The 16553-nt window shown below is 50.0% G+C and overlaps 1 protein-coding gene across 1 annotated transcript in view; it reads left to right on the top strand.

Moving 5' to 3' along the window:
- CDYL2 (chromodomain Y like 2) overlaps positions 1 to 16327 on the top strand; it is a 171856-nt gene extending 155529 nt beyond the window's left edge. The window contains exons 6-7 of the mRNA XM_060650084.3: positions 3948 to 4091; positions 6717 to 16327. Of these exons, the coding sequence (XP_060506067.1) occupies positions 3948 to 4091; positions 6717 to 6875 (303 nt within the window). The 3' untranslated portion in view covers positions 6876 to 16327. The remainder of the gene's footprint in view (positions 1 to 3947; positions 4092 to 6716) is intronic.
- The last annotated feature ends 226 nt before the right edge of the window (positions 16328 to 16553 follow it).

The raw sequence follows: 16553 nt of genomic DNA, 5'->3' as shown, positions 1-16553 counted from the left end.
CCGCTTTGGCCAGTGGACGTGAAGAGAGAGGCTGGGCATTTTCAGGGGCCTGGCTGCAAAGGGCATCTTCGTCCCCGCTCACTTTTCAGGGGCCAGGGTTCCGTGGCGTGGCCACACCTACCTGCAAGGGAGGCTGGGAAATGTAGTCTTGCTGCGTGTCCCAGAAGCAGGAGGGGATTTTGGGTGATCACAAGGCGAGTTCCACCTGGAGAACCTGTGTTGCGGTTTCCATCACACAGATGGCAAGCTAAACTGGAGACGTTGAGGAACCTACTGAGTCCGGTGTCAACAGGCAGAGGGGTGTCTGAGTGAGTGGTGGCATTCACGGCAGGCTGCGGACAGATTCTGCGCCAATAGCCAGAAGCAGGTGTGGTCAGGGGCCGGTAATAATAACTAACAGCTAACACTTGGAAAGCACTTACCGTGGCCAGTGCTTGATGGCTGCTAACTCAGTCCATCCTCCTACAACCCTGTAAGGTAGGGCTGTTGTCATCCCCACTTGACAGATTGGAGGCTGAGGCTCGGGGAGGGTGAATTGTGCAGGGTCACACAGTGGGAGGGGCAGTCGTGGCATCTGAGCCACAAACTGTCTGGCTTCAGAGTCTGTGCTCTTAACCAGTGTGTCCCAAAGGAGGACCCGCCTCCGAGGAGTGAGTCTGAAATTGGGGGCAGGGGTGTGTGTGTGTGTGTGGTGTTTGTTTGACCAAGACCCTATTGTCTGAAATCAACTTGAGTCTCCTCCTAATGGCTTGTCCCTCCAAGAAGGACCTCCAGACCAGTTCTGGAAAGTCCCAGCACCCACATATGCAGGTGTAGGTGCTCTTTCTTGTCTGATACTGGAGAAAAAACTGGCCACATTCCATTGCAAGGGACACCTGTGACCTCCTGTTAGTTGAGCGTGGTGGGCCTGTGGTCACCCCTGACATTGTCTGCTTGCTCTGCCTGTGACAGATGCTCCTGGAAACTCTTTCCTCCATTCTCTCCATTCCCGGCTTCTTCTTGACCCTCCGGTAATCTATCTGTTTGTCTCTCACAAAGCCTTTGCGGGGGCGGGGGGGGGGGTCTTCTGGTTTGAGTTGGAGCCCTTTGGCAAGGAGCAAAAGGTTTGAATGACCCAGGCCTTCTGGTTCCTTCTCGTGTTTGGTCTCTGGCCTTGATGTTCACATCCCACAACTCGGAAAGGTTAACTCCCGTGTGACTTCCGAGGCCTTGTGGGCTCAGTGTGGCCACCACCTGCTGAGCAGACCAAGGTTCGTGCCTCTTCCATCCGTAGGATTCCGGATATTCTCGGTCTCCCCTCCCCCCCTCCCTCCCCCCCCCCCTCCCCTCCTCAGGCTGGGATCCTTGGGTGAAACCCTCAGGCGCCAGCTGCCTCCGGGAGTTAGTGGGGCCCCTAGTGAAGTACTCTTGGTACTGAACTCCTGCACAGGGAAGCCCGATCATTTTGGCACTCCCTGCCGTCCCTTTGATGCCTGCACTCTGCACAACGTGTCCACTGTATTGCCATCACACACCAGAACCACATGGGCACTTTGATGGCAGAGGACTGAGTGGGTTGTCCCAGCAGGATTCTCCCAGCTTGTGCTCACCATCACACGCGGGCTAGTTTACTGGTCACTTTCCACATGATGGTCTCACTCACTCTTTCTCAACACCTGCAAAGGTAGGTCCTGTTGCCCTCCGTTCTGCAGAGAAACTGAGGCAGTGGGGTGATAGCCTAGCAGGTGCTGCTCCTTCTTTGAGCCCACAAACCTCAACGAGCTCCCGGAAGGCACCAGGCCTTTCTGCCCTCCCTGCTTAGAAGTGCAAAGATGAGTAACACGGGGGGCTCCGTCCCTGATAATCCTGTCTGTGGGCGCTGATGCATGGCTGGCGTGGTGTTTCCCTGCTCTCTGTTGTCTCGTTGGATCCTCACAGGTGGTAATTGGTACCCACTTCAGAGATGAATAAACAGATTCAGAGAGGCAAAGAGATTTGCATAGGGTCACGGGGCAAAGCCAGAGGCAGAGCAGGGGTGTCTGATCTGCGGCCCATGCTTCCCTCTGCCCCGGTTCCGTTAACCTTGGCTTTCCTACCTGGGAAGGGAAGAGACTCGTAAGCGTCCACACTGCTATACTGTGGTGAGGTTCAGAGGTGGTTAGGGAAGGCCCCCAGAGGGGCACCCCCTGAGTGAGTCTGCAAGAATGGGCACCCCCGTTGTACGCCTTCAGTGTGGGCTCGTCACTCTCTGATGGTGGCACGAGAGAGGAGGAGCAAGGACGAGATCAGTGGAGACCCCCAACAGCCCATGCCCACGGCACCACCCCGTCCACAGGGCAGGGCCAGCAGGGGGTCGGTACGGCCATTCGGATTCAGGACCTTGGGGCCTGCTCGAGGCTGCTCACGGTCTCAGCAGTGGCAGAAAAATGAGGCAGGCGGGGAGCCCAGGAAGCAAACACTTTCCCTTTTGATCTCGGCCACTGTGCTCTGCCCGAACTCAGTGCCACTCCTGTTCCTCCCCGTCCTCTGTGGTTGCAAAAATGTGAACACTGTACAGCCTTATCTCTTTCTGTCTCTCTTTTATTTCAACCATTTCTGAAACTCCAAGAATGTTGCTGACTGAGACGTGTTCTTGCCGACCGTGTCCTGTTTGGCTCCTTCTATTGAGTTCCTCGCTTTCGTTTCCCCTTCCCGAGACAGAGGTGTTTCTAAATAAGTATAATGACATATATTTGTCTTCAGACCTCTAACCAGATGCATGCTGTAGGCTCGTTACCGGCCTGATAAATGTCTCTACCCCAGCAAAGAAAGATGGTCCTCTGGGTCATCACGACCCATCAGTGACAACCGGAACAAAGGGAAAAACACACATGTAGATCCAGCAGCTGAGAGAACCTGGCATGTGAGCATCGATCCGAGAGCGGCTAAGCATGCAGGGGGCAGGCGGATGGATGGCCGGTCAGGGAAGGGATTGTGTGCTGCGTGCAGGCGGCGGGGATTTATCCTGAAGGAGATGGGGACCCCATCACCTGGCGGTAGCCCTTCCATCCTAGTTATCAGCGGGAGAGTCACTCGGGAAGTCGCAGTGGTGGGTGCACTGTGCTGTCGGTGCCTGGGACCCCCTCCATTAGGCTCCTCCCAGAACAGGTACGGCAGCTGTGAACTACAAAGCAAGAGGAAATTCTTTGAGGAGTGGGGTTCAAAAGGAAACCACGGAAGGCGAGTGGGCAGGGGGAGGTGGGGCGGGGAGGGTGCTTTTGGCTCTTCACAACTGGGCACAGCCCTGGGCCACTGGGAGAGACGCACCTCTCTGCTTTAGTATTAGGGTATTATTTAGGACCTTTTTGGCTGCCAGTGATGGAAGCACCTCAACTGGTTTAAAGGGGCTTTAAAAGAACGCAGTGGTTGTCATAACTTGCGTATCCAGAGGCGGAGCCTGACGCTGGGGTCCAGGAATCCCAAGCCCAGTCAAGACTCTTGTTCTCCATCCTTCCTTTCTTGGTGGACCCACTTCTCCAAAGAGTGGGGACACGGCAGGGGGTGGCCCTGGGCTCTTTGACTTGAGCATCGGCCAGTCAGGGAGAAAGATTCTTTCCCCTCACCTCCAGCTTAGGGCTTTATCGCATAGGGTAGATATGTGTTCAGCACCAAAATGGACGCAGCCCGAGGTGTAAGCCCACTGCGTGGGTCCGCCTCCAGACATGGGGAGGGGTGTCGGGCAGACGGACCCACAGTAGGTACGCGGCTTCTGTTGGGAATTTAAAGAAAGTTGTGGACCCTCTGACCAGAAGCATGTGCACAGACACAGATGTCTTCAAGCAGTTCCCAAAGCTTATCTGACCCTCCCAGCTGATGATGACCCTGCCTTCGGGAGCCGGGACAGTTGTGCGTGTCAAGCCCAGGCCTCGCTAGCAGATGTGGGAGGCACTCTGGGCTCTCAGCCTTCCCTTTGCCTTTGCTTTTTTCAGGCCAATGAGATGCTCTTCTGTGGACGGAAGCTCACTGCCCAGGAGGCGTGCAGCAGGGGACTTGTGTCCCAGGTCTTCTGGCCAACCACGTTCAGCCAGGAGGTCATGTTGCGGGTCAAGGAGATGGCATCCTGCAGCGCAGTGGTGAGTTCCTGTGTCTTTGTGTGCTTGTCTTTGTAACAGACCCATTTTACAGATGCGGGTGATGAGTCTGGAAGGGACTGACTGACTTGCCAGAGGTCACGCAGGGTGTATGTGTAACAACGCCATAGATGCCTCTTCTCGGTGCCAAGAGCTTAAACCCGGAGAGAGAAAGTCCGCATCCTTAGATATATTCCCCATCATTTCCAGTTTGAAAACCACACAGCAGAGATTTATACTCTGGGGTAGAGTACGTTGCCTTAAAAGAAAGTCCTAGACACGCACAAAAGCACAAAACATCTGTAGTTTTTAAAGAATATGAGAAACAAAGGCAAATAAGGACCAAGGGTTTTAAGCCATCCGGGAGATGAGAGAAACCAGCGTATCTGCCCTCGTATTTCACTTCTGCCCACTGAGCGCTTGGCACATTTAAACATCACCATTGGACTCTGAAGACACACCGAGAAACGGATAAATAAATAACACCTCTGCAGAGGCGCCCGATTTTAATTAAGTGTCGATTTTATCTCATAAAAGACACTCTGAGCACAGTACGGAAATATCCTGTTGAAGGGTGGAGCGGAGGCCGTTCCTGGAGCCACAGGGCTGGTCTAGGAAATGAGAAAGGTGATTTGGGAGAAAAGGGCCCACGTGAGGGAGAGCCTCCTTGTGTCCTCCAGAGTCAGGGGGCTGCTGCGCTGGAGTTACGGGGTCAGACCCGTGAGCACCCCTTCCTTGTCTCCGTCTGCCCGTCGCCCCTTGCCCCCAGCTGCCATGCTGCTTCACGATATGCCTCATCGGCCTCGATCGGGCACCTACTGTGTGTAAGCTCTGCTCCCTGGAAGCCAGTGAGGATGACGGAGTGGCCCTGGGCCCGCATCGTTGGTGAACACTTAGTATGGGCCACACCTTCTGCTGACCTCTTTCTGTGGATTCTCTTTTAATTTTCCTGATAACTGCGGTGACCAGCTCATCCCACTTTGCCGGGGACCCTTCCTGACTTGAGCACAGACAATCCCATGTCTCGGGAATTCCCGGGCAGAAAAAAGCCGATGACCTCTAGGATCAGCTACCCGGAGACGCGTGTAGAAATTCTCAGCAGAGGAAGTGGTGTGAGTGAGGTCACAGGAGTCCAAAAACTCCTGCGGGGTTTAGGCAGCGGCTCATAGCAGTCTATGCAGGTACACGGGGTGTTGGAGGGACACTGAAGCTGAAAAGGAAGGTAGGACAAAGGCCTCAAGGTCCCCCCTCGCCCGTCCCGCCCCAACCTCCGCAAGAAGTCTGGCCTTTGGGCAGTGGACGTACTCAGGGGAACAAGCTGTTGAAGAAATACTGCAAGGAAATGTCTCCTGTCAATAGTCCTGAAATCAGGAGCTTTGGGGTGAGCTGCCTGAGAAAGGAATCTGCCCTACGGCCTGGGAGACAGTGTTCTGCAAGGGAACACCTGTGAGGCAGGAGGCGGCCTCCAGCCCAGGCCGAGGAGGAAGACCCCAGCTCCCTGCCGGCCGGCTTGAGCAAGGGAGCTCCCGTCTTGCCTTTTCTATTTGAAAGCACCTTGGGAGAGCATGAGGCGAAACCTTGACATCAGCACAGGATGGTCGCGGCCGGTGCAAGGATGCCTGGGGCCTGACGGCCCCACGGCGGCTGTGCCCAAGCGAGGCAGCGGTCCGTCCGGGTCAGCCAGGTGACTGCAGGCCACGTCTGTCACGCAGCCCCGGGCACCTGGACTTCCTTTATCCGTCATGTGGTGACAAAAATACTACCTGTTCATGGAGTTATCGTGAGGAAGAAATGAGAGAAAGCAGGGAGAGTACTTCTCATGCAGCCTGTTGGTCAGTAGTGATTGTGGTGGCCTTGTTGTTATTACTCTGATCTGGTCGTTGTCGTTGTCGGGTCGTTGTCACTCATCACTCTGATGAGGATCATTACCATTATTACCACTCGTACCAACGTCACTGCTCTCGTTGCTGTCCTCGGACATCACTGTCCTAACACCACGGCATCGTCACCACCATTCCCCTTCTCACCACCACATTACTAACATTAACTACCATTATTGTTGCTACTGTAGTACTGTGGCATTATTACTATCTGTCATCGCTGTTCTCATCCTTCGCTGCAATTGCTGCAAATTGTTATTGATTATTGCCACGATCGCCACTGATATCGGGCCGATGGATACTTTGACAGCCGTCCGTGTCCGTTCGTTATCTTACTCTGTGGTTCCAGCCATCCTTAAGTCAGGTGTCATTGTTGCTGTTTCACAGGTGACAGAGAAGCATGGGGAGGTGAAGTCGGGTGTCTCCCAATCTTTTTCATGCTGCCTGTACAGAATGATACTGAGTTTGTGTCAGACCCTCGGGGAAAGGACAAAGCTCTTGCGGTCGGGGGTAACACGGGTCCCCCCACCCCCGGCCATCCCAGGGGCCTAGGGCTCAACATCTTGGCATGCCTGGAATCCATCCCTGGCATCGCTGGGGTCACAGGCCTGGGAAGTTCCGGACTACAGGAGGCAGTCTCTTCTGGCTTTGGGCATCGGAAGGTTAGCTGGTGCTTCATAGGCCAAGTACGTTCTCCTGGAGCAGAGTTCCCGGGGCCGGCTAACGAGGCTCATGCGTTTCCCTTCAGGTGTTGGAGGAGTCGAAATGCCTCGTTCGGAGCTTCCTGAAATCTGTGCTCGAAGACGTGAACGAGAAAGAATGCCTCATGCTCAAGCAGCTCTGGAGTTCTTCCAAGGGCCTGGATTCCCTGTTCAGCTACCTGCAGGACAAAATTTACGAAGTCTGAGGAGCCCCCGGCCACTCGCCCCCACGCTCGAGGGCACCTGACTTCCAGCTTTGCGCCGTGCCTCGGAGATCGGAGCACAGAGTGTGCTGGCTGAGGGGTCCGTCAAGGTGTCTCTCTCGTGTCCATTTCCTCCTGTCCTTTGGTTGTTCTGCATTGGTTTGATTTTGTATAACAGATGGGAAACTCAGCATACTTGGCCTCCCCCAGGCCCTCCCCCCACCCGTCCTTCCACTGGCTAGAGAGCTATCGAGGGCTATATCTTCCCAGGCCTCTGCCAGTCGGTCCCCACTCGCCGAAACGCACCACCCTGGTCCAGGAAGGGGAAGACCGGTCTCCCCCTTCCTTCTGACTCAGGCTGCGTCTACACAGTGCCTCTGCTTTGGAGACTTGGCTGTATGGCTCTCTCCGGTTAAGTGCAGATCCGGTGACAGGGGACGGTCCATCTTAGGGAATTTCCAGACCGATGAGCGAAAACAGTTGTGTAGAGCCAGCCTCACTGTTCTCTCTGATGCAAATCTGTGTGACTTTTAGGGCTTGGTCTTAAAACCCAGTTGAGCGATTTGCAAACCCAGATGTTGTACGTTTAGGAATGTTTTGTTAAATATATATTTTTAAAACAATGTAAGTGGAAATTCTGATAATTTATGTGTATTATATGTAAAGCTAGTTTTACAAAAACATGAACTACTAGGAAAAATTGTTTTTCTTTAATCAACCTTATTTAATTTATTTATTTTTGTTTATGTATTATGATATCTGTTGTGGACACAGATATTATTTTCATACTGCCCTGGACCAAATCCCATACGAGGTTCATGCCGTTTGGTGCATTCTAGCAATGAACCACGCAGAATTAAAATTCAGAGAGATGTAAGTGAAAGGATCCCTGTGGGTAGAAGGAATAGCTTTGCAGATCCTCGTCACGTAAAATGGTTCTCAGCTGTAATAATTGCATACTTGTTGTTGGGAGAAATTATGGGAGAGTTTTTTTCTTCACTCTGCTGCCTTGAAGGAGATAAAGGGGCCTCCAGCCTGAATGGTACTGAGACAGACCCAGTCCCTAATTTGTGACGTCCCGAAGAGCTGATCGGCCCTGCCTAGGGATTGCATGTTGTCTAGAGGGAGTCTTTTTTCTTTGGGGCAAACGATGGGGCTTAGACTTCAGAGTCCATTTCTTCCGTGTGGATGGCAGTGTCTGGTTCTGGCCGTCCAGGGAGGTGGGGAGCAGCTCCCACTCTGTTGAGCTGTCGGTGGGTCTGAATCATTTACTTACATCAGGGAGAAATAACCAGGGATGAGGTCTCCTGTCCCAGGGTCCCTGGGCTGCATGGGGACCCCAGCATCTGAATTTAGACCATCGGCCCAAAGTCCATGGATCAGCTACAGAGAAGTGGTTAAGACCTTGAGTTTGGAGCGGGATAGGAGGGTGTTCTGCGCGAGACTTAAACCTTCTGTGGGTCAGTTAGATTCTCAGAATGGTGGGATTTTTCCATGTCCGTGACGACCCCTGGGTATTCTCAGAGGCCCCCCGGCTTGCCTCATCTTTTCTTTCCCTCTGTGATCACCCGCCTGTCTCAGCCCTCGTTGGACACAGTGAGTGGAACCGTGAGTGTCGGGCACCGTGGAGGAAGGGGAGGCAGGTTGAAAACAGGGAGGGCCTGCTACAGTTTCCTGTCTCCTTCTGGCCCTTTCTCTTTTAAAGGTGAGCAGATACAATGGGAGGGGATTCACGGCCCCGAGCTTTGTGTTTTAAGAACACGTTGAGCGTCTACACTATGGCTAGAGACATGGTCTTGTAGATGGTGCGTGTGGAGTTCATCTGGACACGATCCTTACAATGGCCATGGTTCCCTCTATAGACAGCCTCTCTCCTTTTGAGTTGCCCATGACCTCAGGAGGGTCAGGGAAGAGGAAGCCTCTTGCCTTCCCCTCCCTTCTTCTCCTGTCTCTGCTTGGTCCCCGTGGGATCCTGCAGGAACCACAGACCTAGGCCATAAGGGATTACTCTAGGGAAACAGCCGCTTTTGCCCAGATGCCTGCTGTCCCATCTCCACTTGGGTCTGTCTCTTCCTCTGGGAAACCAAATGTATGCTTTCCCCAAGCCCCTGGACAGACATCGTTCCCGCGTGTTGTGCGGATAATCTCTTCACCACTGCTAAATCCTCTGAAGAAAGAGCCCCGTGCTTTCTGTGTACTTTCTGGGGGCAGATGGGTTTCTGTCTATAGAAACAGTGTCTGGATGCTTGTTAGGGTTGGCAGAGGATGTTTGGAAGTTCCTTTGGATCAATGTCCACCTCTCTTCTCTGCTGAAAGAACATGAAATCCTGTAGCTTTGGACATATCACAGATCCAAACTTCTGAACGTTTGAAAGATCTCTGATGATAAGGAAAGAATATGAAACCGTTACTCAGGTAGATTTCCTGGCCGTCAGTTTGTCGGTTCTGGGTACCACAGGAGGTGTCTTAAAAGACGGTCTGTGTTTTGGTTGTTTCTATACAGTCTATTCGAGGAGGATGTTCTACCAATTGGGCAGAAGTAGGTTAAATCTGTTTGCTGTGGGGTAGACCGCATGGCTGAATTCTCCACTTTCTGGATGGTTGTTTTGATACTATGAAGATGAAATCGAGGTAACTTTTAGCAATTTGACCTGGGATGGAAAATGCCAGAGCTGTGGATGTGTCAGGGTTTATCCTAACAGCTTTCTCGAGATGGAGCGGGGGGGGGGGGGGGGGGGGGGGGGGGGGCGGGGCTCGGGCTCTCACTTCTTATCTTCGGTCACAGAGCCCTCTCTCCACCCATAGCACCCTTTCTCCCCTCTCTGAACCCTGTTTTACCTCCACACCACCCTGTCTGTCCCTTTCCAGAGCCAGGGCAGGTCTCTGAGGAATTGTGCCTGGTCTTGGCAGACCTAACCCAGAATGACCTTTGGGGTTGGAAGAACAGATACGGGTGGGAAGTTAGTTGAGAGTACTTCTTCAGTCAAGGAACCTTCTAGGCAACCCACTCTTTGCCATCCTGTCAGCCATGCGTTAGAACTCCCCTCCCTTCTCTGCTCCAACCCCTGGTGGTCAGCACCCAGCGTCTTGTGGTGGAACTGCCAGACTTAGTTCCGGTTCCAAGAGGACTTTGTGCAGAACTTTGCCAAGTTGGTCAGAGCTCCCCACCATTCAGAAACCACACTCTAGTGCCCTTGTGCCCAACATTCCCCTTCCTGCATTCAAGTAATGTCTGTGGGCAAAAACTGTCAAGAACTACCCTCTAAGAATGAAATTGGGTAGCTTTGAGAAGGCAGCAGAGAATTGATTTAAAATGTTATTCTTGTTCACTGTAGACTAAACTAGGAAGTGTTCTCTCTGAAGCATGACAATAGGTTTTTTTTCCGTATGAAGTTCGGTATGAGGATGGGAAAGTAGTCATCAAAATGGACCCTGATCAGTACAACTGTAGCTCCACATATCCACGTTTAAAAATAGCCTTGACTGAATGCTGAATGGCGTTTCCCATTAATTGTTGGTTTAGAAAATTTTGTAAACTTTTTTTAATTTGAAATTGAGTCACATTCATGCAGTTTTCCAATCTAGTTTCTGTGGAAAACAATTTTTTAAGAGAAACAAAGAGAAACGTCTTCAAATCTTCCTAAGTGAATATTTAAAATGCAGAATCGCTTCTCTTCTGTGTTTCTGGATTCAGACACTTAGATCTGTTGTACATATTAGTTTAGACACTCTCACTAATATACACAGTATTTAAGACTCTAAATGAGATTTCTTAAGTATTTTATTTTATTCTCTGTAAATGGTTTTGTATAATCTTTAAAAATCTACACTTTGCCTTTGTAGATATTTAAGGGAAACCATTTGGGGGTTGTCTTGCATGTATATTTTTGTTGTAGATAAGTGTTGCTCAGTTATTTCTGCAAATTTTGGTTGAAATGCTTACAGACTTTAATACAGTATCTATTTTCAGAATATAAACTTTTATATTTCTGTGATAAGTTAGGATATGCGTTTTAGGCAATCTTTTCCATTAATATCACTTGTTCTTTCAAAAAATAGCATACTGGTTTGTTGCCAATGGTTTCATTTCGTTTTCTCATTAGAATCTACTGCTCTCGTGTTGTCAGAGAGCAGGTTTAATCTTCTTTTTCTCAAAGTAGTTGAGTTTGAAGCATCATTTGAAAATGTATTGAATTTGTGGATAAGCCTTACCATTAGGATCAGTAAATTTGCCAACCTTTGCAACTACATATGTAGTTTAGGACCTCCCCATAAAGTCTCACTGTGTGGCAGTTGATGGAGTCTGTGAACAGAGCCTTAAGCTTGTTGCAAAAAAAATAAAAATAAAAATAAGGGTAATACGGGTTGTTTCTTCCAAGCAACGTAAGCCATGTTGATGGACTCAGTGCAGTCTGTAAGTCATGGCTAATCCGAAGAGTTTGGTTGAGCTGATGGCAGCAGGGGCCAGATAGGCACCTTGGTGATTTATCTTTCACCATACGAATGGACCGAGGACAGGTTTTCCGGAGCCACCTTCGTACTATTCACGTGGTTTAGACATGGTCACAGGGAGGGCTTGCTGGTCTATCATTTGTTCTGAACAAATGGCATTTCCTGCTCTTGACCTTGGCGGTTGACCCCGGGTCCCTTGTGGTTGACCTGGAACCATCCAGCCTGGCTGAGGTCAGCACTCCTTGAGAGGTGTTAACAAAGTTTACATGTGAGTCTTACTGTGTAGACAATCTGAAGTCAATTTCAGTTACGTAATCAGCATTCCCATGTGCCCTGAGTGTCTTATCGATGAACTGTGCGTGTTAAGCCATACTAAACCTGAGTTTAGCAGGGCAAAGGCAAACTAGATGAAGAACATCACATCAGCTGAGTCCTTTCACCAGGGGCCGTTTTAATGGAGTCGAAGTCACGGAGCTCATCGGTGGTGCATCCGCTGTGTCCGAGACCTAAGTCCGTCTGGAATTTGGACTTAAATTTTTGCAAAAACTTACGATTCCTTTCAGTTGGCTGCACTTCCGTAGCTACCAACTGATTCTCCTTACGAAGGCTTTACAGGTGACTCGAGACCAGAGCTGTTGTATGGCTGAAGTCAAGTTACTGTGTTCAGCTCTAGTGAGCGTTCACACAGTCTACCATCAGGGTGGAGATTTGCTTCCAGTGTTTGCAGTGTGTGAGGCAGTCAGAAGAACTGACGTCTGATCTTAAGCCTCAGCTCTGGTGTCTCCCTGGGTTAACCATGCCTCATTGGCCCAGCACCTGGCCTGACGCTGGAGCTCGTTCAGGGGGCTCCGGGAAGTCTGGAGGGTGTAGAACGTTCCATCTGGTATTAAATTTGTCCCTGTGCCATGAGTCCCAGCTGGAAGTCATTTTGCTGATGTCCACATTGACAGGATTGTGAAAATATTGCCTTTCATAAAACCAAGGACCAAAGAATTCCATTATTCCAACAAAACCCGAGTTTCATAGACTGTGGGCACATCCAGACAGAGGTGTGCGTGCTTTATGGCACAGAGAAGCTGCTCGCTTCCGCCAGCCTGGCTGGCCGTGCAGAGGGATTTATCACCTTGAGAAGGCTCTGGAAGATGAGTTTCTCAGATTGAAACTTGCTATCTCAGGTGGGTGTTTCTGCTGTGCAGTCCCAGCCTTTATCCATATCATGGAAGGTGGAGGTCTGGCATTCTTCCAGATGACCTGACCAGTGTAGACTGTTCCATCTGAATAGGAGCCTCCAGTGTGAGTTTTAAAAAATGTGTCTACACTGTGCAACATCCCACAGTTGCTAAATTTCCACCTCCTTTTGTTCTTCATTGACCCATTCCAATGTCCTGTTTGGCATGAGAAGAATTTCCCTCAATTCTCACACCAAGGGATGCCCCATTTCTCATTCATGATGAAATCACCGATCCATTAACTAGTTGAGAAATGATCGACACTGACGAAGGGACATTCTAGTGGTAAGGCTTATTACCAAACTTCTGATAATGAAGCAGGCTACCAAAAACTTATCCAGCCCACCCTAAGAGTGTTTGGATTTGATCATGGGTGTAGCACACACACCAAAATCCAAGGAGACCTTTGCAAATTAGGCTACTTGTTTTATTTTGCCAGGTTGTCATGGGAGAGTCTTTAACTAGTTCTGAATATTTGTAAGTATGAGTACTTCATAGAATTATAAAGCAGGTACAGCTGACCCTTTCTCACTGCGTTGTAAATATTTCCCGAGACTGGGTGCAGTCCTGAGGGATAATAATCTTCTGACTTATCAAATGCTGACTGTCTAGAGCAAATTGTACACTCTCTTTGTGAATGGTCCTGTAACGTGTATGAACACATTTCTGGGTGCCTTAGAAGTTGTATTTTTCATGTGTGCTAATATGCAGTATTTATACATTGTGAGAAGCTGCTTTGAATAAAAAGGTTGAAACTTCGTCAGCATTTGCTTGTGTGCATGAAACTCACAAACCTGTGGTTTCTGAACAGGGAAGTTTCTGGGCTCCCAGGGGGTTGAAACCCCTGATACTTCGAGGTTGTGTCTGGGTTCCCGGCTTGAGGCTTCAATGATCCAGGCTGGTAGCTACTGGGCAGCAATAGCTTGACACTAGAGGACTGTAGAATGGGGGTGGGGGAGGGATTATCTTTCATGGGGGGTTGATAGGAGCATTCATCCCTTCCCTGGTATGCGTGGAAGGTTACTTGCACAGGGCTGCCTCCTCACCAAAGACGACCCCCATAGAGCTTGATCTTGCACAACCCTAGCCGCCATATGTGGCTGGCGACAATTTTTGTCACCGTGGAATTATGTAAAATCCTTCCATGCGCGTGATCTTGTTGCTTCGATCATCACCACGTGGCTCTTATGAGATGCACGCTGGGGGCGGGGGGGGGGTGCCAGGCCTCCAAGGCCTGGCCCCAGCGACATCCCAGGGGCTGCGGGAGAGGAAGAAGGAGTTTTTCCAGGGATCTTGGCCAACAGGGGATCCTGGGAAAGGGATTCGCCCAAGGTCAAGGTCTAACTGCCCGTCTGTCCAGCAGCAGTGTTGAGCCTCCTGCTCTGTCTCGGGTGCCACACTGGTGCCGGAAGGCAGGGATTACTCAGTCCCTGTCACACAGGAGCTTGGGGTCTAGAAACGTTGGAAAAGTGGGTCATCTTGCCACGATCCTCAAACTCTCCACGATGCAGTAATGGAGAGGACGTCTTCCCGTCCGATTGTGAGTGCCCTCAGAGTGGAGAAGATGGTGTACCACCGATCGCTCTTTTTCCCTCGGGCCATCTGTCGGTCCACGTGGGCCAGCCAGCCTTGGCTGGAGCCCAGGATCTTCCCTCAGCTGGCCATCCTGCCCTTTTTCTTTCCGTTGTTTTTGGTGTCCTCATCATTGTCTTTGTTGTTGCTCTATGTGCCTCTTTGCCCTTTCTGCAAGGTCCTGACTCCATCCTGAGTGGTCAAGATCACGCCTGGAAAGCCCTTGTCTTCTAACTTCCTCTGGTCTTTCCAGCAGCCTGGACGAGGCCTTTCGATGTCCCGAGTGTGATGTCCATAAGACAAACCTTGTGCCATTGGCTTCCTCTCACAGCCGAACTCTGATGGGACCTTCCTGCTCAAAAACCCTTTCACCAAATAGCTGAGGAAACAAAGAACAGAGAGGGGCCGGGACTCACATGTGGTCAATTAAACGACTCACCGGTGTAGTGAATAAGCAGGAATGGAGTGTAACCCCCCAAAGCAACTTTCTTTCTTTTCCCCACGTCCCCTCTAAGTCTGGTTCGTGGGATACCCCTGATCCTAGATGAAAACACAAACAGGCTGCGGGGCCTTTCTGGTAAATCACAGTTCCCTAAAGTCACAAACACGGTCTCAATTCAATAATTACGGGGGCGGGAGGGATAGGCAAAATAGGGGAAGGAGAGTAAGAGGTACAAAGTTCCAGTTACAAAAGAGATAATTCACAGGAATGAGAAGAACAGCATAGGGAATGTGATCAATAGTATTGTGATAACTTTGTGTGGTGACAGTTACTACACTTATTGTGGTGAGAATTGTGTAATGTACCGAATTGTTGAATCATTATGTTATACACCCGAAACTAATCAAATATCATATGTCAACTATTCTTGAATTAAAAAAATAGCTGATTACAAAGTGGCCATGTTCCGTTTAAGAATCAAGGTTGTCGATGTTGTTCAAGGTTAAGGCTTCACTTTAGCTGAGCCTCACTGCCTTTACTGGTTGTGTTAGGGGAGAGCAGGGAAGAGGTGACAGGGACCAAACTGTGCTGTTGCCTGATGGGGTTTTTGTTCCGTGGGCCTCACAGGTATTTATACCTGACTCACTCTCTCAGGGAACTTGTATGGGTTTCTGGACAACCTCCTTCAGTTGATGGTGGCCAGTCTCTTAAAATTGCCGAATGAACCCTATATGATCAGCCTTCAGTCTCTCTCCAGCCCCCCAGGAATCTAGTTCTACAGCCGGTTCCCAGATGAAGTCTTTTGGCCCCTTGAGGGCAAGACAATCCCCAAGGCAGCTCTTTGCCACGCCTGGGTCACATGTGGCTCGTGGAAACCTCAGGCACTTTCTATGCAAGCAGATGCTAACTCCTGAACATCAGCGACTGCCTCACTGGTGGAGTAGCTGGTCAGCCTAGGTCTCTTGTCACAGAATTTCACAGACATGTGTCGGATGTCAATCCACTGCATCCCCTAAGTTTTAGGGGGTGCATATAAAAGCACCCCATTCTGAAGCCCCATTCCCCTTTGATTTCAGACAAAAAGGGAGGCCTCCTCATTTACTTTCCAGGTGTGTGCGTGCCATGGTGGGTGGAATTTCCAAAGAAATTCTTATAAAACCCTTCTTAATAAATGTTAGATGTGTTGCCCCTAGAAACTACTCAGGATCTTGTAAGTGGTGAGTTCAACATGTTGCTGAGTGTGGGAGGCACATGCTGTAGGGCCTTGTGGGTCGTGGTAAAGACTCAACTTACCCCGTAAGTGAGGATGGGAGCCCCAGGAGGATCTGGAAGGGAGTGGCCTGGACCGACTTGTGATGTAACAGATTCGCCCTATGACGATAGGCAAAAGTGGGGTGAGGGCAAGGAAGCCGGAAGGAGACTTGCAATTGTCCATCTGCCTGTGATGAAGGCTTGAATCAGAGGTGGGGCGTTTGAGGTGCTGAGAAGGAGTGAGGTCCCGAGCTTGTTTTGAAGGCAGACCAAGATCTGGTTGTGGAGTCAGGGAGAGAGAGGAGTCAAGGGCGAACCTGGGACTGGGGACATGAGCAGCTGAAAGCTGGAATTGCCCCTAACTGAGGCAGGTAGAGCTCTGGGCTTTGGGAGAGCAGGTCTGAGTGGGGGGTGCCAGGAGCTCTGCCAAGACCTGGTGTCACATGCACAGGTGTTTGACCTTGCTCTGTCTTTGGGGATCACACCTGTGTCTGCCTCACAGGGATTTTTTTTTTTTTAATGATTAAATGACATTTACACACACATATTTGTATTATATATGAGATTTTATATATATAAGATGTATTAAAATATATAAATGACAAAATTGGATTGTATATATAATATTTAAAACAGTTGTTGGCATATATCCTTTTTAATGATTATATCAGATTTGCATAACGAGATTTGTATATGTATAAATGAAATTATATACATAGTATTTAAAGTACTTGA

The sequence above is a fragment of the Panthera onca genome, chromosome E2 (assembly GCF_046562875.1).
Source record: "Panthera onca isolate mPanOnc1 chromosome E2, mPanOnc1 haplotype 2, whole genome shotgun sequence".
In the NCBI taxonomy this organism is placed as follows: domain Eukaryota; kingdom Metazoa; phylum Chordata; class Mammalia; order Carnivora; family Felidae; genus Panthera; species Panthera onca.
Note: the sequence above shows the minus strand (reverse complement) of the source record. Positions and strands in the feature narration are given on the sequence as shown.